The sequence below is a fragment of the Amblyraja radiata genome, chromosome 8 (assembly GCF_010909765.2).
Source record: "Amblyraja radiata isolate CabotCenter1 chromosome 8, sAmbRad1.1.pri, whole genome shotgun sequence".
NCBI lineage: Eukaryota > Metazoa > Chordata > Chondrichthyes > Rajiformes > Rajidae > Amblyraja > Amblyraja radiata.
In genome coordinates this window covers 46,881,866-46,909,620 of record NC_045963.1, presented here as the reverse complement: position 1 = coordinate 46,909,620, position 27,755 = coordinate 46,881,866, and the positions used below count along the sequence as shown (strand labels likewise).

Below are 27,755 nucleotides of genomic sequence, written 5' to 3'. Positions count from 1 at the left end.
TATATGCGGTTATTTTTGTCATCTCAGTTTAAATAACATGGCATTAGTTTTATCACAGAGCAATTTGTAATCCAGAGACTTTGACAGCAAAAACCATTATGTACTTCGACTAATTTCAAACATTTCGAGTTTCTAGGCAATAGTCTTCAGTGACTTCCTTCTCATTCTGCACCTTAATCAAACTTACTTCCCCATTCTCTTGGTCCCGTCACATCCCCTAGAGCTTGTTCAAACACTGATCTTTCCCAAGATAGACACAAAAGCTGAAGTAACTCAGCGGGACAGGCAGCATCTCTGGAAAGAAGGAATGGGTGATGTTTCGGGTCTGAAGAAGGGTCTCGAATGGAAAAGTCATCCATTCCTTCGCTCCAGAGATGCTGCCTGTCCCACTGAGTTACTCCAGCTTTTTGTGTCTATCTTCCACTTAAACCAGCATCTGCAGTTCCTTCTCACACACTAATCTTTCCCATTTCTAACCACACTGCACTACTACCTTATTCTGTGTCCCCCACTTAAAAACCTTTTATATTATTCCCCTCAAAGTGGTATTTTCCTCTGAAATACAATCAGCTTGAAATAGAGAGACTGCATTGGTGTGCCCATCCTGTTCTCACTTCCTCCAAACCCATGACAAACATTGGGTTGGATTATCCAGGACTCATCCCAAATTTCATGATTCCCACCCCACACTGGACCTGTAGCCACACTAATCTTCATAAGTTCATAAGTGATAGGAGAAGAATTAGGCCATTCGGCCCATCAGGTCTACTCTGCCATTCAATCTTGGCTGATCTATCTTTCCCTCTCAACCCTATTCTCCTGCCTTCTCCCCATAACCCCTGACACCCTTGCTAATCAAGAATCTATCTATCTCTGCCTTAAAATTATCAATCGACGTGGCCTCCACAGCCTTCTGTGGCACCTCTTCAATTCCTCAGGTTCACTGCCATAGGCACTTAGAAACACAAATATGAATTAATTGACAATATCAATATTAATTATAATAAATTAAACAAAAAGACCAGTTACCTTCACTAAATGTTTCCATCCAGGTCACCTACCCGACTCAAATGAATGGAACTGACCTCGATATGTCAGCTCTGGCTGGCATACAGCCAGATGGACTTGGTGCAGACTGTATCCATAATGGATACAGTCTTGTAATCGATGTTGCATCAAGAAACAGAGTAAAGAATCACATGCACCCCCGGGGTGGCAAAGTAACACAGCTAGTTGAGCTGCTGCCTCACAGCTCCAGCAATTGAACTTCAATGCTGACCTTGGGTGCTATCTGCATGGTTTGCACGTTCTCCCTGTGAATGCATGTATTTCTTCCAGCTGCACTGGTTTCTTCCCACATGCCAAAGAGATGCAGGTTACCTGGCCAAGGTAAATTAACCCTAGTGAACACGGGTAGTAGAACTGAGGAAGATTAATGAGAGCATGCAGAGTATAGGTTACAGGAAATAGTAAGATTAAACGAGAACTTACCAGTTTGAAGTTTGATCTGTATTTTATGAGGAGTTACGATGAGGGATTACGTGAAGAACCCCGCCACGACGCATGCGTGTCATTCTTCAAAGCAGCGGTGTGAAATCACAGATAACTGTAATGACTAAACATAGTAAGATTAGAGAAGAGATACCAGTTAAGTATATGATCAAGGGTGGGAGCGGAGGGCACGTAATCCCTCATCGTAACTCCTCATAAAATACAGATCAAACTTCAAACTGGTAAGCTCGTTTAATCTTACTATTTTACTTCGGAGTCACGTGAGTGACTACGTGAAGATTTTAAAGCTCTGTGATTTCATGCCGTGGAAACGAGTCCATGCATCACGTCTGCCTTGATGACTGTAGGAGGAATTGTGTTAACATAATTTGGACATGAATTCGACATTGAAATCATAAAATTTATTAACACAAATTTATAACCCCTTTTTATGGGTTTAAATTAATTTACAGAACTTAAATTTGTTTCTGCAAACGTTCCAGGTTTCATTACTGGTTTATTGTAAAATAATTGGAATGTTTTTTCCCCCAGACCATCCTGCTGCCTTGAGGATTTGGTCCATTGGTACATCCAACTGTATCGCTGCCGATGTAGCTGCAGCCCTGGTGGAATGAGATTTAAATATTAGTATCCACCCCAGCCTGTGTTAGCACCTGTTTCAGCCATCTTGAGATGGTCTGGACCGTCACTCTTTTGTGTGGTTGCTAGTGGCTGACCCAAAAGTGCCTTCTCATTGCCTCTTAGGATTTTCGTTTTCTCCATGTATAACGACAGATGTCTTATTATACACAGACGGTCATCTGTTTGGGTATGACCTAAATTGTATATTGAGGCCTGCTGATCCCTGTCTGTTCTGCTTACTAACTCATAGATATGAAACGTAATATTTTCTGTTGAGGAAGTCATGTTGTCCAGTCTTAGTTTATGCAGTGACTGTACCCTCTGTGCCGTGACCAATGCCATTAGCATGACTGTTTTTAATGTCAGTCTGTGTAGGGACAGAGCTGTTGCTGGAGACCAATTCCTGAGCATCTTCAGGATAATACTTACATCCCATATTTGGGAGTACCTGCTTCTTGGGGGATTAGTATTAAAAATTCCCCTCATAAGTTTTGTTACCAGTGGGTGAGTCCCAACAGAGTAACGCTCTGTCCCCTGCCATAGGTAAGTCGATAGGGCACTTCTGGCGCAGTTGATGGCACTGTAACTGAGCCCCTCATCATGGTGGAGGCCTGCCAGATATTCCAGAACAGACGGGATGTTCATGTCTCTGTAGGTGATGTTGTTTTTATGGCAGTGCATCGCCCACTTCCTGATATAGACCAGATACTGTTTTTTGGTTGACTGTCTTTGGGCCGCCGAGATCATGTTCACTGTTCGGTCCGTCAGTCCCAGTTGTAGTAGAGGTGTTTTTAAAACTCTACAAATTAATAAGTTCAAATGTTTATGGCATGGGTGGCTATCCCTTGTTACGGGATGTAGCAATAAATCTGGTCTATGTGGGATGGTGATACATGGTTCTAATACCATGTTTAATACCACTGGGAACCATGGTTGAGTAGGCCAATCGGGTACTACCAATACCAGACGCAGAGTCTTGTTGTATTTTCCTTAATACCCGACTGATGAGGCAGGAAGGAGGGAATGCGTAAATAAACAATTTCCCCCCCAATGCAGCGAAAATGCATCTGTCGCCGCTGCCCCAGGGTCTGGTTCCCATGAAACATAATTTGATAACTGGTGGTTAAGTCTGGATGCGAATAGATCGATATCTGGTGTTCCATATTTTGCTGTAATATCAGCAAATACTTTTTTATTCAACATCCATTCGGTATTTTCATTAAATTTGCGTGACCTGGTGTCTGCCACTAAATTTAGTCTTCCTGGTAGGTAAGTGGCTGATATCCAAATATCTCTCTGGATACACCATTGCCAAATTGTATTAGCCAGATTGTCACATGATGTCGATTTGTTTCCACCCATGTGGTTAATGTATGCTACCACGGTGGTATTGTCTATCTGTAGTCTAACATGCTGGTGATATGATCCAGTACAATATGACTTTAGGCCATGGAATGCACCCAACATTTCCAGGTAGTTTATGCCCAGTGTGAGTAATAATGATGCCTCCTGAGCAGTCCATCTACCTCCACAGCTGGTGATGGTATTGGTGGCTCCCCACCCAAGTGCACTGGCATCAGTTTGTAGTACCATGGAAAGGTTACTGACAATGATTGGATTGGAACAAAGCCAGATGTTTCAAAATTTTTGTGAACAGCCTAGGGCTGATGACCCATTTGGCAGTGCTTTATACTGCCAGAGTTGCCCATCCAGTTGAATTTTAAGTAACATCTGTGGTCACCTCGTATAGGCACTGAATAGTAAGCATCTTTTAAATCGATGCTGGCCATGAAGTAACCTTTGGAAATTAATTGTTTAGCAGTAACAAAGGTGAATGCATGTATTTTGTCAGATCTATGGTGATGCGACAACCACCATCTTTTTAGTTTTTGATAAATATATTGGACACGAATTCTAATGGTTCGTGTTGAGTTTTCTCAATTACACCTTTTATGTAAAGCCGCTCCAGTTCAGCTTGCGCTTCTGATTTTTCTTTATCAGAAGGCACGAACATTCGGTTCGGTATATGTTGAACTGGAGGGCTGTACTTGTGTATAAACTTTATTGTATATCCCTGGATACTGCTTAAGATGTAAGTATCGGTTGTTAACATGCTCCATGCATTCAGAAAAGAGTGTAGTCTCCCCCCAACCTCCATGCTCCCTGTATTTTGTAGGGAACCAGACCTACCTACCTCCATAGTTACCAGTGGCAGGTTTACTTCTTTTTGTAGGTTCTTCGCTGCTGTTGTTGCGCTGGTGTCTGGATTTTCGGTTTGGTTGGCGTTGGAGGTCCCCGCATCTTCCAAGAAGGCCGGCCTGGGCCATGGCCTAAAAAGACTCATGTTTTGAATACCGGGCCTTCGAGCTTTCACCAGTTCTGCTGGTGGGTGCGTAGGGATGCTGTCTTTGGCTGTAGTGTTTGTTGGAGTCCATTTTATTAGTCCAGTAGGTTCTCTTGTTCCTGCACCCCTTGCACACTTGTCTTTCCTTCTGCGGACCCCTCTTCCAGGTCAGCCCAGAAGTGCTCCCCTCTGATGAGGTAGAAGCACTGTGCAGCCCTTCAAGAGGTACTGCTGTGGGTTTATCATAGGGCCCACAGTGACCCGACTCCATCTCCCGGAGTCTGTCACATTGGAGCAAATGCTCCACACACCGCTCCATCCGGCTCCAGCGCTCTCGGTCGCTGGCCGCCCGCGGTTGTTCAAAGTCGGACTCCTCTGAGTCCACGACCTTGTTTGTTTTTGTGTCTAGCCTTTCCGCCCGGCTGCGTGGATCTGGCCGGTGCGGAGGCGACATCGGGCACAGCTGATCCCACTATCGGTGATCCGAGTGCCGCTGGTTGCTGCTGGCTGCCCGCTGCTCCGCGGTCCTCCCTCACCAGCTTTGTCCTTTCTGCCGTGGAGTGGATCTGGCCGGTGCGGAGGCGACATCGGGCACAGCTGATCCCATCTAGCCCACCAGCTTTGTCGCAGCCCGTTGGTTTCTCCACCTGTAATTAGCATGGTAAAAACACAAAAAGACCGCAGCTCTTACCTGCAGGTCCAAGTTAAAATTGTCGCTACGGGGGAACGTCGTTCCACCCCGTCTCCTGCCGTTTTCGACTTGTCCAAAAGTCGACGGCCCCATTTGAATAGTCTCCCGCTCGGCCGTGGTGTTCTGGCCGGCGCGGGACCAAAAGTCGGCACAGCTGATCCCTTACGGGGCTTGTGCCTTCAGCTGCTGCTGGCTCCCGCAACTTCGCGGTCCTCCCCCGCCAGCTTTACTCGCAGCACTTGTGGACACTATTTTGTCCAGCTTCCCCCCCTGTGTAAAAACAGCGCGGGGACAAAAACTACCGCAGAGTAAATCACTTACCTGCAGGTCGCGGTTTCAAACTTACCGCTGCGGGGGACGCTCCACCCCGCCTGTCGTTTCGCAAGCGTGAAGCGATATGACACGCATGCGTCATGGCGGGGTTCTTCACGTAGTCACTCACGTGACTCCGAAGTAAAATCAGGCCAAAAGGGGGTCAAGTGGCTTACTCTTAGTCCTATTTTCTTGTGTATGTGTGAACATTCGTGGGGAAATGCAAATGCTCTAAGAACTGACATTTACTGGGCCAAATGGGGTTCCTTTCATAAAGAAATATGGAAGTATTGGACCTCCCGGCATTGTCTATTTCCATGCATGGAAGTCAAGAATGCACCACTAGCTGTCGGAGCAATTGTGCCCTATATCCCTTTGCTCGACAACTCTGCCCAGGGCCCTACCATTCACTGTGAATGCCCTGCCCTGGTTTGACTTCCCGAAATGTAACACCTTGCACTTATCTACACGAAACTCACTAGCCATTCTTCAGCCCACTTGATCAAGATCCTGCTGTAATTTTTGGCAACTATCTTCACTGTCTATGATACCAACTATTCTCTTATTCAATATGTCTTAATCAGTGCAATTTTCTTTTCAAGCCATGTCACAGAACAGTGTCACTTCTGTCCTTCACATATACCAACTTCATAATATAAATATGGTTGTAGAAATTATCTTGATTTTAAATATAAATTGCAGAACATCTATTGGGAAGAAATTACCTTTAAAAATCCCGTCTGTCCACTTTATTGAATATTAACATCCTGGAAAATTAATTCAACTACAAACTAAATTGTAAGTGTAATAGTTCAGAGGAACTAAATTCAAAGGTAATTGAGGTAAGGTGAAGATTTCACATGAAAAACATTAAAGACATAAGTGCAAGAGGACATACATTTAAACATGGACGTTTTTTTAAAACAGTCTGACATTTTAAATTTCAGTTTCAGAGGAAATAAAAAAGGCTGATTATTGAATGATTGGATTCTACTAGGTTTACCACACATCCACATGGGGATAATTCCCATTGCAGAAATAGTTGTCACAATACGGTGCTAACAACAACTCCATTATCCTGGAAACAAAGTGTGTCACTGGAAGCTCCATGAAATCAATGTAATTTATCATAGCAAGATATTTAAAACCTGGATCCAGTTAAACCAAAATCATTGTTCTAAGAGCAATTTTATTCTTCAACGAACAGACTTACAAGGCTTCTTTGGACATTTCAGGCATTTGTGGAATCCCCAAGAGGTGCCCACAGTTCCACAGCAATCTTCTTGCTTTGAAAGGCCGGGTAGAGGCTTCCCACACTATAACCAAAGAAGAATATTAAAATTAATCCCAGTTCTCCACTATGACCAAAGGCAAACAGTTCATTTGGATGTTGCGCACATTTTGAACTATAGTCATAGTAGCATGGAAACAGATCCTTCGGCCCAACTTGCCCGACCAACATGTCCCATCTACACTAGTCCCACCTGCCTACATTTGGCCCATATCCCTCTAAACTTGCCTATCCATGCACATGTTTAATTGCTTCTTAAACATTGCAATAGTCCTTGCAATTTGTCCAGATTTCTGAAGGTAACAGGACAGTTAAATAAGCTAGTTTAAAGGGTTCATGGAAAATCTGCTTATCCTGGCCTGGACACATGATACAGGAGCAGGAAATTTCCTTCCTCTGACTCTGCATGCTAAAACTATATAAAGCACTAGTTTAGATTAATTTAGTTCAGAGATATAGTGCAGAAACAGACCCTTCAGCCAACCAACTCCGCACCGACCAGTGATCCTCATACATTAACACTAGGGACAATTTACATTTATACGAATACAATTAACCTACAAACTTGTACGTCTTTAGAGTGTGGGAGGCAACTGTAGATCTCGGAGAAAATCCACGTGGTCATGGGGGATAGTACAAACTCCATACAGACAGCACCAATAGTCGGCATCGAACCCGGGTCTCTGGCGCTGTGTTCACTGTAAGGCAGTAATTCTACCGCTGCGCTACAGTGCCGATCTAGTTAGGTCACAGCGCAGTCAACCTATCATACAAAGACTGTGATTGCGTAATAAGAAAAGGTGCAAAGCAAAGCAGCAAGGTTGTTACCATGGCTGGGAATTATAGAAATAATTAAAGATTGTTTTGTCTTGGAGCCGAGGAAACTGCTGAGAGATTTAATTAAAATGAATAAAATAATGAGAAACCGAGATAATATCAATAGAGAAAACATAATTCACTAAGCAGAGAGGATAATAACTACTGGCCAAGTTTTATGTTAATTACTAGGATTAGTCATGGGTAGCTGAGAAATACATTTCTTAATCCATTTGACAGCCAACATAATTTGAACCCAATACATATGGTGGGACATCATCACTCCCCTGCCTTACTTCCCCGTTCATTGACAAGATAACCTCTACAACTTGGAAGTTCATCAACTGTAGATTCAGCCTATCATAGATGTTCCCTTTGTCTTATCTACCTCTCCTCGACCCATTTGGTGAAGGTGCCAAAGTGAAGACAGCCGAGAGCTTACAGTTCCAAGTTCAAGAGTTCAGGAGTTCAAGAGACATTTATTGTCACATGCACCAATTGGTACAGTGAGATTTGAATTACCATACAGCCTTACGAATAAAAAGAACACAATACATGAAAGAATTTAACATGAACATCCCCACACAGCAGAATCAACGTTTCCCACTGTGAGGGAAGGCAATAAAGTTCAGTCATCTTCATCTTTGTTCACCCGTGGTCGGGGTGATCGGAGCTCCGCCGTCAGAACGGAGAACACTCTCAGCGGCTTGGAGTTTCCAAATCGGCCACTTCCTACCAGATACCGCAGCTCCCGAAGTCCACAGGCCGAGCTGGACGGAGCTCCAACACTGGCGACCTCGGCGAAAGATCCCAGGCTCCGCGATTTTAAAATTAGGAGCAACACTAGCAAGTTTGCAGATAACAAAGCTAGGTGGCAGTGTGAACTGTGAAGAGGATGTTAGGAGGTTGCAGGGTGACCTGGACAGGTTGAGTGAGTGGGCAGATGCGTGGCAGATGCAGTATAATATAGATAAATGTGAGGTTATCCACTTTGGTGGCAAAAACAAGGGGGCAGATTATTATCTCAATGGGGTTAGGTTAGGTAAGGGGGAGGTGCAGCAAAACCTGGGCATCCTTGTACACCGGTCACTGAAAGTTGGCTTACAGGTACAGCAGGCAGTGAAGAAAGCTAATGGAATGTTGGCCTTCATAACAAGAGGATTCCAGTATAGGAGTAAAGAGGTTCTTCTGCAGTTGTATAGGGCTCTGGTGAGACCACATCTGGAGTATTGTGTACAGTTTTGGTCTCCTAATTTGAGGAAGGACATCCTTGTGATTGAGGCAGTACAGTGTAGGTTCACGAGATTGATCCCTGGGATGGCGGGACTGTCATATGAGGAAAGATTGAAAAGACTAGGCTTGTATTCACTGGAGTTTAGAAGGATGAGGGGGATCTTATAGAAACATATAAAATTATAAAAGGACTGGACAAGCTACATGCAGGAAAAATGTTCCCAATGTTGGGCGAGTCCAGAACCAGGGGCCACAGTCTTAGAATAAAGGGGAGGTCATTTAATACTGAGGTGAGAAAAAAAATTTTCACCCAGAGAGTTGTGAATTTATGGAATTCCCTGCCACAGAAGGCAGTGGAGGCCAAGTCACTGGATGGATTTAAGAGAGAGTTAGATAGAGCTCTAGGGGCTAGTGGAGTCAAGGGATATGGGGAGAAGGCAGGCACGGGTTATTGATAGGGGGACGATCAGCCATGATCACAATGATCATGAGCGGTGCTGGCTCGAAGGCCTCCTCCTGCACCTATTTTCTATGTTTCTCTGTTTCTATGTTTCTAAGTCAGCGCTGCCCACGGCTGGAAGCTCCACAAACCACAGCTCCACGGTGTTAAACAGCAGTCCCAACACTCCGGAGCTACAGAAGGCATCGCCTGCTCCGCGATGAAATCCAGTGCTGCGCCGCTGCTGAAGCTCTGGCCGGTCTCCGACAGGAAAGGCCGTGCCAATCCAGATGGTAGGCCGTGAGGAGGGAGGCGAAGATGCGACTCGGAGAAAAGACGCATCCTCGACCAGGAAGTGACTGGAAATACGGTTTACCCCTCCCCCCCCCCCCCCTCCCCCCTACCACCCACATAAAAAAGCCTAAGAAACCTCCAAAAACATACTTTTGACACAACTAAAAATAACAAACATGGTTAAATGACAGACAAACTGCTGGCGAGGCTGCCGACGTCCATGGCACATATTTCATTAAACATTTGTCCTGAAGCTACAGTCCAAGAAAACGTACCAATGCCTCTCCTACCTCAGAAGATTAACAAGATTTGGCATGTCTCCAACAGCCCTTAACCTATACAGAAGCACTATCGAAACTATTCCACACTCCAAAGACACACAGGTATGTAGGTTAATTGGATTGGTATAATTGTAAATGGTCCCCAGTGTGAGTAGGATAGTGTTAATATGCAGGGATCACAGGTCGGCGCAGACTCGGTGGGCCGCAGGGCCTGTTTCTATTATGTATCTCAAAACTAAACTAAAGTAAACTCCCAGATCTCTCTGCTATACAACAATCTTTACTCTGTAGGTCCTGCCCTGGTTTGACTTCCAAAATACCTCAACTTATCTGTATTAAGTGCTGTTTTCGGGGCAACTGTGAGGCTATGCTCAGGAAAAAGAAGGATGTGTGGGCCAGGTATAGGCAGCTGGGATGAAGTGTATCCCTGGTGAGGTTTAAAGGACTGAGGAACATCAAGAGGGCAAAAAAAGGGACAGAGTATAGCTCTAGCAGGTATGATTGAGGAGAATCCAAAGAAATCAAGTAAGTATATTAAGGGGAAAAGTGGAACATGAGAGAAAATAAGCCCCCTTAACAAACCATGCAGTCATGTATGACAGGAGACATACACAGGAGATGAGCAAGGTTTTCAATCAGTATTTCTTCTTTGTTTTTACTGTGAAGTAAGCCATGATGTCTAGGGAACTTGGAACAAAAAATTGAGATGTCTTGAGGAGGTGCTAGACATCCTAAGGAGTGTGAAGGTAGATAAATCTCCTGGGCCTGATCAAATATACCCACTGACACACAATTCCATGAAGATGACACAGTTCCTTAAACCCATTGCTTTTGATATAAATGAGGCAACAAGACATCTTTAGACAATTCAGACTCTGCTCTAAAAAATCACAACTTTCAATAGTTACATCATGCAACCAGAAACTGAGGTTTAATCAATTGCCATTTTCAAAGAAAATTCAAATAAGAAACAACGGCAACAGCAATTTCCTGCCTCTGGATTTCTACCACACGGTGTGCTGTTTATGACTGGCTATGGTTTGAATGAACACATGATATCGTCTCCTCACAGAAGTTCAAAGCACAGCATGAACCAATATTTATATTACATGGAGACACAGAGGCTGCAGATACTGGAATCTGGAGCAAAAACACTATCTGCTGGAGGAACTCAGTGGGTTGAGCAGCATCTATGGAGGCAAAAGGATGATTGATCTTTCAGGTTGATATCCATATCAGGACTGAGAGTGCCGTAGATGACAGCTGGTATAAGAAGGTGAGAGGGAGGAGTTTGGCAAGGGATTGTGGGTGATAGGTGGAACCAGATGAGGTCATAGTGAGTTAGTCGTACAGTGTGGTAACAGGCCCTTCGGCCCAACTTGCCCAACAACCAGCGTGCCCCATGTACATTAGTACCATTCGCCCTTCAATTGGTTTGTGTTCTAAATCTATCCTATCCAGGTACCTGTCTAAATGTTTCTCAAAAAGGTGTGACAGTACCTGCCTCAACTACCTCCTCTGGCAGCTTGTTCCTTATACATACCCCGCTATCTTTGTATAAAAATGTTGCCCCACAGTTTCCTATTAAATCACTCCCCCCTCTCCTTATACCTATGTCCTCTGGTTGTTAATTCCCCTACTCTGGGTAAAAGACACTGTGCATTTAGCCAATCTATTCCTCTCGTGATCTTATACATTCTATAAGATCAACCTTCATCCTCCTACTTTCTCCAAGTCGTAGCCTGCTCAACCTCTCCCAATATTTCAGGCCCTTGAGTCCTGGCAACATCCTCGTGAATCTTTTCTGCACACTTTCTAGCTTAACCACATCTTTCATATAACTGGCTGACCAACACTGAACACAATACTGTAATTGTGACCTCACCAATGTCTTGTGGAACTATAATATGACCTCCCAACTTCTATACTCAATATTCTGGCTGATGAAAGCCTTCTTGACCACCCTATCTACTTGTGATGCTACTTTCAAGGAACTATGTCCCTGCACTCCACTCCACTCCCCAGAGCCCTGCCATTCATTGTGCAGGTCCTGCCCTGGTTTGCCTTCCCAAAATGCAACACCTCGCACGTTGTTGTATTAAACTCCATTAACAATAGACAATAGACAATATAGAATAGGTGCAGGAGTAGGCCATTCAGTCCTTTGAGCCAGCACCGCCATTCAATGTGATCATGGCTGATCATCCACAATCCTGCCTTCTCCCCATGTCCCCTGACTCCATTATCTTTAAGAGCCCTATCTAGCTCTCTCTTGAAAATATCCAGAGAACCATTCCTCAGCCCACCTGCCCAACCGATGAAGAACATGCTGCAATTTTTGACAAACATCTTCGTAATCTACAATACCACCTACTTTGGTGTAATCTGCAAATTTACTAATCTTGCCTTGTACGTTCTCATCCAAATCATTGGCATGGATGACAACCAGCACCAAAACCTGAGGCCCCTCATTGGTCACAGGCCTCCAGTCTGAAAAGCAACCTTCCATCATCACCCTCTGCTTCCTTCCATGAAACCCATTTTCTATCCAGTCAGCTATCTCTCCTTTGATCCCATGCAATGTAACCTTCCAGAGAAGCCTACCATGAGGAACCTTGTTGGGAAGGATGGGTGGAGGAGGGGGAGGGGAGACTTTGGAGTCAGAAGCTGAAGGGTGATGGGTGGAAACAGAAAACGCAAAAAAAAAAAAGAAAATGGGCCAAGTTAGAGAAGGCATATTCTAACTGGCAGGTAATATGTGAAACTGGATAAAGGAAAAATAATGGAGCCAGAAGCATGTTGAGAAGGGTAATAAATTAACAAATACTGCTAATGGGGGAGGGGGTGGAAAGAACCTAGGTGGACCAGAAAGAGTGGGAAAAAGACACAATATCGTATTGTTGAATACCTGATGAGTACGGGGAGAAAGAAGCTGCCTTATCTGTGGAATTCGTTGCCACAGAAGGCTGTGGAGCCAAAGTCAGTGGATATATTTAAGGCAGAGATGGATCGATTCTTGACTAGTACGGGTGTCAGAGGATATGGGGAGAGGGCAGGAGAATGGGGTTAGGAGGGAGAGATGGATCAGCCATGATTGAATGGCAGAGTAGACGCAATGGGCCGAATGGCCTAATTCTGCTCCTATCACGTGATCTTATGTAGACAAAAAGCTGGAGAAACTCAGTGGGTGCGGCAGCATCTATGGAGCGAAGGAATGGGTGACTGAAGAACGTCTCGACCCAAAACGTCAGCCATTCCTTCGCTCCATAGATGCTGCCTCACCAGCTGAGTTTCTCCAGCTTTTTGTCTACCTTCGATTTTTCCAGCATCTGCAGTTCTCTCTAAAACACTTGTGATCTTATAATCTTAATAGAGCCCACCTGCAAGGTTGGAAATTGATCAATGGCAGTTAACAGTTGGTTAAATACGGAATGAGTTGTAAAGTCTCACCTGTGAACCTGCGGTTTCCTGGAAGCAACGTCCCAACTTCGACTGGATTCTGGGGTATAGGCGGGTGCGAACTTGCTGATGATGGTTATATACAGAATTTGGGACGTGGGACACTGAAGGACTTTGGATGTGATAAGAGATTTGCTGTTGGCTTGACTTGGCACCTTTTACCTTCTGTCCCAGGAATGAGCTGTCTATTCTGGTAACCTGGTGGATCTGGACTGTTGCTTCAGGTGGGTGCTTAACATGGATGTTCACTATGTTGGGAGAGAACTTCACTGTGGCATGAAGAGAAAGAACAGAACACAAGGATGATGAATAAGCATCAGATAAATCTTCTCACTGAATATACTGCGACTGGTCTAAAGTTCATTTGCAAGTATCACAAAACATGGAACATAGAACAGTACAGCACAGGAACAGGCCCTCCAGTCTACGATGCCTGTGTTGAACATGATATGAGGACCACCTTTATGTGCCTGCACATAATCCATATTCCTCCATTCCGTGCACATCCATGTGCTTATCGAAAAAGCTCTTAAATGCCACTGCCTCCACCACCAATCCCAGCAGCCCTTCACAGGTACTCACCACCCTGTGTGTAAAACAACTTGTATACTTCTATAAGGTCTGCGACATTCCAGAGAAAAAAATCTAAATCTGTTCAACCATTCCCTGTATCAATGGTTCTTTATTATTTCATGTCATTCGGGTAAACCTCCTCTGAACTCTCCTTTCCAAACTCTCCACATCCTACCCAGGGCAACCAGACTACTTTTGAAGGCTTTGTGGTCAAGTTTGCAGATAAGACGAAGATAGATGGTGGGGCAGGTAATGTAGAGAAAACAGGGACTCTGCAGAAGGACTTGGACAGATCTTAACTGGAGGCGAGAAAAGACCAAGACAAATCTGGGCTGGCAACAGATGACCTCAGGCGCGGTGAGGCAATTTGGGTAGGAAAGGTGTGATCTCAAGAGGTGAACTGTGGAACTGGTTAAACAACTAGGGTGGAGGGAGGAGGCAAGAGGGGAGGGAAGGGGAGTGTTTGTAGAAGTTTCTTAAAATTAGAGAATTGAACATTCATACAGCTGGGTTGTAAGATACACAAGTGAAATATGAGGTGCTGGTCCTCCACTTTACGTGTGGCCTCACTCTGGCAATGGAGGAGGCCCAGGAGAGAAAGGTCAGTGTGGGTATGGGAAGGGGAGTTGAAATGGTTAGCAACCAGGAGATCCAGTAGGCCTCGGCGGACCGAGTATTAGTGTTCAGCAAAACGGTCGTGAGTTTATGTTTGGTCTCACCCACATCGGGATCACCGGATGCAGGGGATGAGTTAGAGGTTAAATGGTCTTGCTCTTGTGGTGACAAAAAAATGTGACTAAAACCAGAGGTAGGCCATTCAGCCCCTCAAGTCTGTTCCATCATTCAATGAGATCATGACTGAACTGACTGTTGGCCTCAATTCCACTTGCTGGTTCGTTCTTCGTGATCCTCGGCTCCCTTGCAGTATAAAGAAACTCTATCCGTTAGTCACAGTTTAATTAGATCAATTGCCTTGGCACGACAAAAAAAGGAACATAAAGCCAATTGAGTAGTTAAAAGAAAAATTAGCCTTACGTTGCACACCTGGCTTTCCTCCAACTGATAGGGGCAGTGTGTGCATGGAGTGAACTACTGCAGAGGATGGAGCCTTGTCCGGTTGATGCTGATGCCCATTCGAAGACTGCACGGGGATGTGACAGAGTTTGCCAGTAAAATTAGGAGAGCACTGGCATTTGTTGCGGGAAGTGCACTGTCCTCCATTTATACACGGCAGGTGACAGACGACTGATAAAAGTAAATCCAAGGATGAGAAACATGAAACATTAGCACAGCAATTGTAGCTCGACACACACATTGAGAAATGTGGCCCCAAGCATTCATGCTACCATATAATCCCACATAATAAATAACACAGCAGTGTAACTGTAAGCAATATGCATTAATAATACAATAACGTAGTTAAGTAAAGCCATGTATAAATGTTGCAGCATCGCCCCAACCATTAAGAATAAGGGGTAGGCCATTCAGGACTGAAATGAGGAAATACTTTTTCACCCGAAGATAGACACAAATTGCTGGAGTAACTCAGTGAGACAGATAGCATCTCTGGAGAGAAGGAACAGGTAATGTTTCGCATTCAAGACCTTTCTTGAGACACACAGCAATGTATCCCAAAATAACGATAGCAGCTATGTAAAACCATGCAACAACACAACAGTCACCCCAAACAAACTTCTGCAATGTAACCCAACGTGTCACCACAAACAATAACGTCACAATGTCAACGCCAAAGAATAACGCAGTCCTGCGCAACGCTAATTGAAACATTATGACACAATGTAACCCTCCTGAATAACGCAGCAATTGAACAATAATTTAACAACCAAATGCCAAATAGTAATCACAAACAATAACACAAAACCGTTATCCCAAAGTTTTACATAAGTACTTAGCAACAAGATTGTAAGAGAGAAAAACAGATTCACGATGGCAAATGCAACTCCTTGCAATCAGAAATGGGAGACGAGAACGAGTTAAAAGATGTCTGCACAGGTACTCCCCAGTTTACAGCAGGGTTCTGTTCTTGAGAACTGTTCCTAATCCAGCATTTCGCTAGTTGGAAATGCAGCTGTGAACCGAGTTCCCAGGTGGCAGAAGATGCCTGTAGTCCGGTAGCAACCATCAAATCCATCCCACTGGTGTCTCATAGCCTCCTTCATACGTACAGGCTGTAGACACGGCAGACATTCAGAAGATGGTCATACAGCATGACAACATGCCCTTCAGCCCAACTCATCTTGGCTGACCAAGATGCCCAATCTAAGCTAGTCCCATTTGCCCATGTTTGGCCCATATCCATCTAAACCTTTCCTATCCGTGTACATGTCCAAATATATTTTAAATGTTGTCATAGTACTTGCCTCGACTACTTTCTCTGGCAAATCATTCCATAAACCCACCACCCTCTGTGAGAAAAAATGCCCCTCAGGTTCCTGTTACATCTTTCTTCCCCTCTCACCACCAATCTATGTCCTCATGTTCTTGATCCCCCTGCTCGGAGAAATAAGATCCCATCTATTCCCAGCATGATTTTATACACCTCTATAAGATCATCCCTCAGCCTCCTGGGCTCCAAGGAATGATGTCCCAGCCTTCCAAAACTCTCCCGATAGCTCAGGCCTTTGAGTGCTGGCCACATCCTCGTAAATCTTCTCTGCAAACTTTCCAGATTAATAGCTGGAACAGATAAACACAATACTCCACGTGCAGCCTCACCAACTTGCACAACCTTAACATAACATCCCAACTTCAATACTCAATGCCCTGACTGAAGACAAGTGTACAAAAAGCTATTAAATGTGCACAAGGAACTGCAGACGCTAGTTTATAGAAAAAAGACACAAAGTGCTGGAGCAACTCATCAGGTCCAGGCAGCATCTCTGGAGAACATGGATAGGCGTTATTTTGGGTCGGGACCCTTTCTCAGACTGATTGTGTTTGTGAGGGGCAGGACAAAGCTTTGACAAGTAATAGGTGGATACAGATGTTGGGGTAATTTAATAGGCAGATGGTTGGACAAAGGCCAGAGAAGAAAAAACAGAAGGTTTGAGACAATAGGATTAAAGAATTGCCAATCGTGAAGATAAAGGAAGGAATATTAAGATATTAAGGGGCGGGGATGGAGGGAAACAAGTGCGAGCTCACCATAATGTCAAGCTCTTTGTCCGTTGCCTCCGACTCTGGGCAATAGTCTTTGCCTCACAGTGGTGTCCCCTTCTCCCATCTCCAACATCCTTCCTCCTCATGGATTCCCCCTGCCTTCTATCCTCTCTGAACCTTTTTATTTCCAACTGTCGGCTGTGACATCGACCATCTTGACTTCACCACTCCCCTCAGCCACTCCAATCTCACCCCCTCTCAACACACAACCTTCCTCTCACTCAGCAACAATCCCAACATTGTTCTTATACCCGTCAAGAAGAAAGGTACATTTGGAGTCAAGCAGGCTGGCCTCTACAATGGTGAGGCCGAGTGCCTGCTCTCGGACACCTCCTCATACCTATTTAGTTTAGTTTAGAGACACTGTATGGAAGCAGGCCCTTCGACACACCAAGTCCACGCTGACCAACAATCCAACAACAGTACACTAGTTCTGCCCTACATACTACAGACATATTTACAGAAACCAATTACCGCCAAAACCTGCACATCTTTGGCATGTAGGAGGAAACCGGAGCACCCGGAGAAAACCCACGCAGTCACCGAGAGAACGTACAAACTCCACACAGACAGCACCCATTGTCAGGATCGAACCCAAGTCTCTCACGCTGTAAGGCAGCAACTTCACTGCTGCACCACCCCTCCTTGACCATGACCCACGGACAAACACAAGGCCATTATCTCCTAAACACTTTCCGTGCTCATCACCACTGGCAATCTCCCCACCACGGCCTCCAACCTTATCATAACCCCAGCCCCGCACTACCCGCTTCTATCTCCATCCCAAAATCCTCAAACAGGGCTGTACTGGTAGACCCATTGTTTCTCCCCCACAGAACCCATCTCCAAATTACGTGATTCCATTCTATTCTCCTTTGTCCAGTCCCTTCCCACCTACATCCGAGCCTTCTTTCAACTCTTCAATAACTTTCAATTTCTAGGCTCCCATTGCCTCATCGTTACCATGGACGCCCAGTCCCATGACACATTCCTTCCCACATCAGGAAGGTCCCCAGGTCCCCCCGGTTCTTCCTTGAACAGAGAAGCAATTGGTAAGTTAGTCCCTGTACTAACACTTTCCAAATTGCAAAGCCTGCAACTTAACAACAATAAAGCAGCAACGTAACATTAAACAATAACAGTGATTTAATAACACAGCAAGTTTACATCGAACAGGGACTCAATGGCAACAATAATGCAGCAATATACCAACCAGTAACATCGCAGAAGCCCACACAACCTCAATCAAAAGCAGCAACTTCAACGCAAAGCTGCAGTGGCTTAAACACAGCTTAACTGAACACCATGACATGAAGCAGCAAACTAACACTACACACGATAAAACAGCAACCTAATACCAAACTATAAAACATTAAAGTAACCACTCATAATGCAGCAACTTAACACCAAGCAATAACTAACGCCAAACAATTAAGAAACGCTTGACACCAAAACACTGCATCATAACTACAAACAAAAATGCAACAACATAATACAACAATACCACAGCTTAACACAAACTTTAACCAACTCAATAGCAAAGGAAAGTGCAACAAGTTAACATGAAATAATGTTGTGGGGCAAGACAGTCAGAATCTTTTTCCCCAAGATGGAAAAATCAAATACTAGAGGGCAGAGCTTCACGTTGTGGGGGGCAGAGTTAAAGGAGATGTGCGGGGCAAGTTTTATCTTTATGCAGAGGATGGTGAGTGTCAGGAACACGCTGCTGGGGTGGTGGTTCAAGCAGATAACTTATTGCCATTTTGGATACGGATATGCTGGGAATGGAGGGATATGGGTTATGCGCAGGCAGATAGGTGATGGTCTTGGCATCGTGTTCTGCACAGACATTGTGGGCCGAAGGGCCTGTTCTCGTGTTGTACTGTTCTATGTCCTCTGTTCTGAAATAACCAACGATACAGCATCCAAGCATATGATAATAACAAAGCAATTCAACATAAAAAATATTGCAGCAAATTAAATTCTACTGTAATGCACAAACTCAATATCAAACATGTGTAACTTCAAAACTCAAAGCAACTCACCTCCAAACTATTTGCCAAAAACCTATCACACGAGAACAGTGACACCAAAGAGCAAAAAGGTAACTCAACATTAAAACTTATTCACCATCAAAATGTAATGCAGCAACTCAGCAAATACTACACAATAATGCAGGAATTTTACATGGATCAATAATACAGCTGCATACTAGCAACTTAATATCAACAAATAATCTGACTTAACACTTCACAACAACAAATCAAACAATACAAAGCAACTCAAAATCAAAGCAGAGCAGAACAACTCAGATTGCACTAATAATGCAATATTAGGATCAACAAATAGGAACCCAACAGCCAAACATCAACATATCTGGACGCGATTCAACGTGAAACAATAATGCAGCTAATTAACAAGCAATCACAGTGAAACCCAACATCAAACAATAAAGCGAAGATAGACACAAAAAGCTGGAGTAACTCAGCGGGTCAGACAGCAACTCTAGTGAAAAGGAATAGTTGCAGCTTCAGAACGAGACCCTTCTTCAGATTGAGAGTCAGGGGATTGAGAGTCGTTTCCATTTCCCCTGACTCTCAGTTTGAAGAAAGGTCTCAACCTGAAACGTCACCTATTCCTTTTCTCCAGAGATGCAATCTGACCCACTGAGTTACTCCAGCTTTTTGTGTGTTTTGGTTTCAACCAGCATCTGCAGTTCCTTCAAACAATGAAGCAACAACTGATTTCAATAACCCAAAAAGTGATCAAGCTATAACAAAGCAAGCAATATCATACATTACAGCAACACTGTATCGAACAATAACAGAGCTAAGTACCGTTATACAAAACAATAACACCAAAACCTAATGCTACAAATTATCAATTTACAATGTACTGATGTAATATTAAACAACAATGCAGGAGCTAAGCAACAACAATACAATACAAAAATGTGACATCAATCACAAAGTCATTTGAATCACAATAAAAACAGCAACGTAAACATTGATAAACACAAAATGCTGGAGCAACCCAACGGGACAGGCAGCATCTCTGGAGAGAAGGGTTGGGTGATGTTTCGGGTCGAGACCCTTCTTCAGACTTAACATTGAACGCTAGCAACTCAACATTAAGCAATAACAGCAATTCACACCAAAAATATGATGCAGCATCCTATCACCAAATAACCCAATTTAACAACTCAGCATTAAATAATTAGAATAGCCATAAAGTCATACACCATGGCAACAGGCCCTTTAGCTATCTGCAGCTGTGACGATCATTAATTATCTATTTACACTAATCCATTTTTTCCATTCTTCATCCATGGTTATTCACACATGCCCGGGCAACTTACTGCAACTGATTAACAAACTAACCAGCAAGTTTTGAGGATGTGGGAAGAAATCTGAGCACCCAGGGCAACGTACATAGACACAGGGAAGAATGCTCAAACTCTGCACTGGCAATGCCCAAGGTCAAAGATCAAACCGGAGAGTCCCTGCAACTGTAAAGGAGCAGCACTAACTGCTGCACACTGCGCTGCCCCCAAAATCACAGGTCAAACAAAAGCAGACACATTTTGTAGTAACCCAACATAAGCACAATATCAGTACTTCAGAGAGGTCCCCATCAAATCCTCCTCACTGATCAACAACACAGATGCACCTCACCGCTGTCTGCCTAACCCTCTACTGAACACTCTTTACACCCATGACTGATGCCGAAACACAACACCAATGCCCTCTATACTTTCGCCCGTGACACCATGGGCAACACAGTGGCGCGGAGGTGGAAAAATGTTAGTGGAGGTGCGCATGTGACCCAAAGCGATGGGCTGAATGGACCTCACCGAATCTATATTTTCTTCGAGAGAAATTTAAGGAAAGGTAATTAAGTTGCAAAGAAAACTGACATTTGAGCAATAAAACGCGGTCCTTCTCAGTAATTACCGAGCCGAAGTTGCACACTTAACTTAAATTTCTTGTGCTGAGATGGGGGGGGGGGGGGGGGGGGATGGTTCAAAGCAAAAACAATCCAGTTCCTAGTCATGTTAACAGTTATCAAGAAGATAAAACGTTGCTGGGATCTGAATCAATCTTATTTGCAATCCACTCCAAAAAACAATATATTTTAATCTACACTAAGAGCTGTCAGCCACCCAAAGCTTATTCACCCACAAAGGAATTTTGTCTGCAGCCTGAGGCAGTCTGCACGTTCATACAGTACGTCGGGGCCAAGATGCAATCTCACATTCAAGGCAGCTTCCTCCTGCTTGGGGCTCCAGAGGAGACAGAAAGCAACGGCAACAGATAGAAAATATCTTATTCGAAGTGAATTGAAACAAAATAACCTTTTACCAGCAACAGAGTCATCTGTTTGTAACAAAGCTGATCAAAAGTATTGACACTGATGGGCATCAAAAGATGAATGTAAAAGAAATGAATGTGGAAGTGAACTGTTGCTCTGAACTGTTCAGTATTACGTAACTTGTGAACTCCAGGGACGTTAAGGTGAAACCAATCTGTTTATTGTGGGAGTTAGCACTTAATGCTTCCGAGACTCAGTACATGCTATTTTTTGATAGTTAGCCATGTGAACTCAGCCCACCATGTCTGCACTGACCATGATGCTGATCTAAATTAATCCCATCTGTCTGCACACAGTTGTGTTTATGTGGGGGGGGGTTGAAACAGGGCTTGCTGTCTCTCCCTTCGGGGGAATGCGACTTTTTGTCGTATCACCTTTCTCTGCCTCCGTCTGCGTTGAGGCCTAATGGCGGAGCTGGCGACCTCGAGACTCCGGAGGCAGAGCCAGTCAGGACTTGCCCTGGGCTCGCTCCCGTGAGGGCGGTCCGGCTCGGGGCTGGAACGGCGCTCCCGTGAGGGGCTGTGACGCTCCCGTGAGGACGGCCTGGCGCGGGGCTGAGATTCTCCCGTGAGGGGCTGTGGCGCTCCCGTCGGGGCGGCCCAGCCCTAGGGTGGAATGGCGCTCCCGTCGGGGCGGCCCAGCTCGAGGGAGGAACGGCACTCACGTGAGGGCGATCCGGCTCGGGGCTGGAACGGTGCTCCGGTGGCTGGGACGGCGTTCTGGCGGCAGTGACCTGAGTCCGGGGTTCAGCCGCGGGCCGGCGGCTGCGTCCGCTGGACTGGAGGGCGGCAGCTTCGACCACCCTGGGCCGCGGTGTTTGAGCCGGCCCGTTTGCGGGGTTCGGTGAGCCGCGGGACTGATTTACCTTCGCCCGGTGGGGAATCGCCTCAGTGCAGGGAGAGAAGAGGAGGGAAGAGACTGCAGCCCTAAGATTTTTGCCTCCACCACAGTGAGGAGGTGCTTGGAGGACTCACTGTGGTGGATGTTAATTTGTGTTTATTGTTGTTTATTATTGTATTATTATATGTATGACTGCAGGCACGAAATTTCGTTCAGACCGTAAGGTCTGAATGACAATAAAGGAAATTCTAATTCTTCTTCTAACATGGTCAGTCTCCCTCTATTCCGTTTGTTCATGAGCCTGTCTAAATGCCTCAGTGAATAGTGAAAGGCTTGGATAGAGTGGTTGTGGAGAGGATGTTTCCACTAGTGGAAGAGTCTAGGACTCAAGGGCCTGTCCCACTGTACGAGGTAATTCAAGAGCTCTCCCGAGTTTAAAAAAAAATCAAACTCGTGGTAAGTACGTAGAATGTACGTAGTAGCTACGTCGGAGCTCGTGGACGGCTCGTAACGGCAGGTACTCGGGAAACGCGGAAACTCGTGAAGTTTTTTCAGCACTGTGAAAAATGGCCACGAGAGCCCTGAGTACCTACGAACGGCTTTTACCGTAATTCTCCGAGTTCGAATCAGGGGAAACTCAGGAGAACTCTTGAATTACCTCGTACAGTGGGACAGGACCTTAAAGGTCATAGCCTCAGATTTAAGGGATGTTCTTTTAAGAAGGAGATGAAGAGACATTTCTTTAGTCAGAGGGTGGCGAATCTGTAGAATTCTTAGCCACAGAAGGCAGTGGAGGCCGTCAGTGGATATGTTTAAGGCAGAGATAGATAGATTCTTGATTAGTACAGGTGTCAGTGGTTATGGGGAGAAGGCAGGAGAATAGGGTTAGGAGGGAGAGATAGATCCACCATGATTGAATGGCGTAGACTTGATGGGCCGAATGGCCTAATTCTACTCCTATCACTTATGACCTTAAACGTTGCTATGGTATCTGCTTCCACGACTTCCCTTTCCAGGCACGTTTACACTCCCTGGGTAAGAGAACCTGTCTCACAAATCCCCTTCAAAATTTCTCCCTCACCTCAAAACCTATGCCCTCCCGTATTGAACATTTCCACACTGGGAAAAAGGCTCTGACAATCTCACTTCACTGTGCCACTCAGAATTATATAAACAGACACTCCCTGACTTGCGCAACAGGCGACTTATGTAAATCGTACTTATGTAAACAATTCTGTACTCGGTAGCTAGTACAATCAAGGCAGTTTGTACTTTCCACAATACTGTGAGATTACTCAGGTTTACATTGGAAACAAGCCAGTAATGGTAGCGGTGCTGGACCAGCAGGGCTGCATGCCGCAGAAAGTGCAAAAGATTTGGAGGGGTGGAATTTGTTAAATCTTCTTCCGTTGCCCATGCTTCCGGGCCCTTTTCTACGGAAAGGTCCTCGCCTCCCAATGATAAACCCTTCTCCCGTCTCCAAACCCTCCTTTTGGACCCCCACCCCCCCAGCTACTACCCTCTCTGGACCTGCTTATTTCTGACATTTCACCCCACCAGCTTGTGCAACACATCATCCTCTGACATTTCCATCAGCTCTAAGTGATCCAACCACCAGACACAGAGATGGGAAAGATTTAATAGCAACCTGAGGGGCAATTTTTTCACACCAAAGGTTGCGGCTATATGGAAAGATTGCTTTGGGAAGTAGTTGAGGCCGGTACAACAACAACACTTAAAAGACATTTGGACATACATGGATAGGAAAGGTTGAGAGGGGTATAGGCCAAATGCGGGCAAATTGGGCTAGCTTAGATGGGGCATCTTAATCGGTATGGACGAGTAAGGCTGAAGGGCCTGTTCACTATCCACTGCTCTAGCCTTTTCATCACTTCTTCAAATATCTCAATCACATTTGTTATGAAGTACCTCTCTTGCACAAAGCCATTCTGGCTATCATGAATTTCATACCATTTCAAATACGAGTAAGTCTGTCCTTCAGTCTCCGATCATTCCTCTGCAACTGATTCGAGACTGACAGGCCTATAGTTTCTCGGTTTAAGAAGGAAACAAGTGATATCGAGAAATCAAGAGCGTGAGGAATGGGAAGAGATTTCCAGGGATTCCAGAGAAATTGAAGGGACAACTACCTGCGGCAGGGCAATTAAATTCAGAGATCGTCAGTCCAGATTGGGAGGAATGTAGACTTCATGAGAAGATTATAGGGCTGGAGGAGATCACAAAGATAGGGAATGTCAACTTTCCTGGAAGCAAAAAATAGAGGCAATGTTTATGTCCAGCCACTGCTTAATTGAGAGCCAGGGAAGATCACTCAGGCTGATGAGGGAACAGGAAGTTTAGTTTAGTTTAGTTTAGTTTAGAGATACAGCGCGAAAACAGGCCCTTCGGCCCACCAAGTCCGCATCGACCAGCGATCCCCGCACAGTAACACTATCCTACACTCACTAAGGACAATTTACATTGATACCAAGCCAATTAGGTGGCGCCGTACAATGGCAACCTCGCCAACAGTCTGTCTCGTCCTTTTCTTCTTCTGTTGTTTTTGGTCTGTTGTTAAATGCATGTTTTAATGTATCTTTAGTTTATCTTTTGTGTGGGGGTGGAGGAAATTTTTTATCTTTCTTCTACGAAGATACGACTTTTCCGTACCGTATCTCTGTCCGCACTACGGCCTTACATCGAGGAGCTGGCGGCCTCTTGCTGGGGGTCGACTTTGGGAGCTCCAACCGCGTGAGCCTGTGGACTTAACATCGTGGAGCTTGTGATCCCTTTGACAGGGATCGACTTTGGGAGCTCCAACTGCGGGACTCTGCGGACTTAACATCATGGAGCTCGCGGTCCCTTGGTTTAGGGACCGACTTCGGGAGCTCCAAGCAGCAGAAGCTTCGACCGCCCCGATCGCAGATTAATTAAAATTACAATTAACCTAAAAACCTGTACGTCTTTGGAGTGTGGGAGGAAACCGAAGATATCGGAGAAAACCCACGCGATCACAGGGAGAAATTACAAACTCCGTACAGACAGCACCCGTAGTCGGGATCGAACCCGGGTCTCCGGCGCTGCAAGTGCTGTAAGGCATCAACTCTACCGCTGTGCCACCATGTCACCCACTACAGTCGTCTGTCTTTTTTATTTTTGTCTTGTTAAATGTATGTCTTGAGTTAGTTTTTATTATTTTTTTTAGCTGTGTATATGTGGGGGGTGGTGGGGGGGGTGTGGGGGAAACCGTTTAAATCTCTTCCCTGTGCGGGGACCCGACTATTCCCTGTCGGGTCTCGGATGTCGTTGGGCCTAACATCGTGGAGCCGGCGGCGACCTCCGGCCGGGACTAACCTGGGGGCTCCAGTTGCAGAGCCTGCGGAACTGACATCGCGGAGCTGGCCAACTTCGGAGCGGGAAGAGCTGTGGTGGCGTGCGGCTGCGACCCGACTTTTGGAGTTCGGAGGCACCGGCCGCAGACCCGGTGGACGGGAACATCGGGAGCTCGCAAGTCCCTGGTGGGAGACCGCTTTTCCGAGCTCCGCAACGGCGACTTCTCCCGCTGGAATCGCGGGTTTAAGGACATGGAGCCGGGGCCTAACATCGCCCGGCGTGGCTTAAACGGCCTCAGGACTTACTATCGCCCGCCGGGGGCTTAAACATCGGAGCCCCAGTTCGCCTCGACACTGCAGTTGGACTGCTGGACCACGGGAGAAGGAACAAAGGGAAGAGATGAAGACTTTGCCTTCCATCACAGTGAGGAGATGTTGGAGACTCACTGTGATGGATGTTTATGTAAACTGTGTTAAGTGTGGGTCTTGGATTGTTTTGTAATGTAAAAAACTGTAGAAATGATATTTCGTTCAAACCTAGGTTTGAATGACAATAAATTGCATTCTATTAAGGGTTAATGGCACAGACACAGTTAAGACACATACACAGAGTTTTATTAGACCCTGGATTTGTAACAGTTGTGCAAAGCAGAATGACAAGGTATAAAGGTGGGGTCAATAAAAATTCCAAAACCCAGATTGGTGCAGTTTTGGGAGCAAGAGGTACAGGACAAAAGACTTAGATTTTCATCACACACTACCTATCTGAATAGATAGAACAGACCTAAGGGGCTGAAAAACCTGAAATCATTGTTAGAATTTTTGGCAATGTATTTAAACCCATGCTGCTTCTCTGCATTTAAGGGGATTGTAAGTCTGTAATTGAAAAGACTTAACACTGAGTTTAAAATAACACAATAGACACATTGGGATAAGCAGTGCAATGAAACAGTACGCACATTACTTTGTTACTGTATCTTGAATCTGGGACAAGCATTTCCCTATGCTAAAATATATAATTAATTGTGACATAAAATGCATGTAACCTTAATTTTTATTATTCCATTTTAAAAGCAGAATAATGTATCATTACAAGTAAAACAAATCTACCAAAGTTGACTCATTGTTTAATCATTTTTCCAAAAGTAATATTTAATAGTGAGTTGTCTGAGTTATGGATATGAAAATTTTAAAAAGGCCAGCATATTAGATTGAAATGAATGACAAAGCTTCATAAGAATATCATAGTTAAAGGTTATTTAATTGTGATTTGGAATGCATGGAATGCATCGCATCTGGGTCAGGTGGCTTGTCAACATTTAGTGCAGCTAGCATTTCAGGTACTTCAACTTTGTTGAGGTTCCAGCGGAAGCAACTTCTTCCTTGGTGAAGGCTGATATAAAGTACTCATTTTGCACCTCAGTCATATCTACTGCCTCAATGAGTGGATTTCTTTCTTTTGTTTTTATTAATTACCCCTCTTTTGTTACATTCCTTTCCCCGTTTACATCCCTTTGTAATATTTTCAGATTCCCTTTTATGTTTGCTGCTTGTTTTTTTTCTCATGCTTCTTTACCTCTCCTTATTTCCTTTTTCTTAACTTTCCGTGACTTTTTGTAATTAGCCTGGCTCTCATTTGTGTTTCCAACTTGGTGTGTGAGATCTACGTTTTTTTTTCTTGTGCTGCTTTAATCTCTATTATTAGTCATCAAGGGATTTCTCGCTGTAATTCCCCTTCCCTTCACCCTCATGGAATTTACCCAGATGGCGGCTGAATCATCTCCATCTTAAAGGACTTCCATTGTACAATTATAGTGTTGCCTGCCAAGCATCAATTCCTAAAGGGAGCTGATTTAGCTGGAATGACATTGAGGGGCTGAAAGAACAACATACAACTCTAAATTCTATCATTAAACTTCACTCACACCCAGAAAAATAACCAATTCCAGGTTCTGCATCGCTGAACGTTCTTTTATATCTACTGCAATTCTAAATACATACTCCAGCTTCGTGCAAAAGAACAGAGTGGGGACACAGTGGGACATGGGCTCCTAGAAATACCGGGAACAGAAGCTGAAAAGATCTCAACACATTTATTTAGGAAAGGAAATGAAGCAGTTCCAAAAAGCTGGACAAGGCTTTCAACAGCAGGTACTTAACCTCTAA

At 44.7% G+C, this 27,755-nt stretch overlaps 1 protein-coding gene across 7 annotated transcripts in view; it reads right to left on the bottom strand.

Moving 5' to 3' along the window:
• Positions 1-27,755, bottom strand: part of ltbp1 (latent transforming growth factor beta binding protein 1) — a 285,919-nt gene that overhangs the window by 188,657 nt on the left and 69,507 nt on the right. For 6 of the 7 annotated variants that reach the window (XM_033025817.1, XM_033025819.1, XM_033025821.1 and 3 more), the window contains 3 exons: positions 14,902-15,111; positions 13,285-13,562; positions 6,694-6,796 (listed from right to left, as the gene is read on the bottom strand). In XM_033025817.1, the coding sequence (XP_032881708.1) occupies positions 6,694-6,796; positions 13,285-13,562; positions 14,902-15,111 (591 nt within the window). The remainder of the gene's footprint in view (positions 1-6,693; positions 6,797-13,284; positions 13,563-14,901; positions 15,112-27,755) is intronic. The other variant, XM_033025818.1, reaches the window with a different exon arrangement.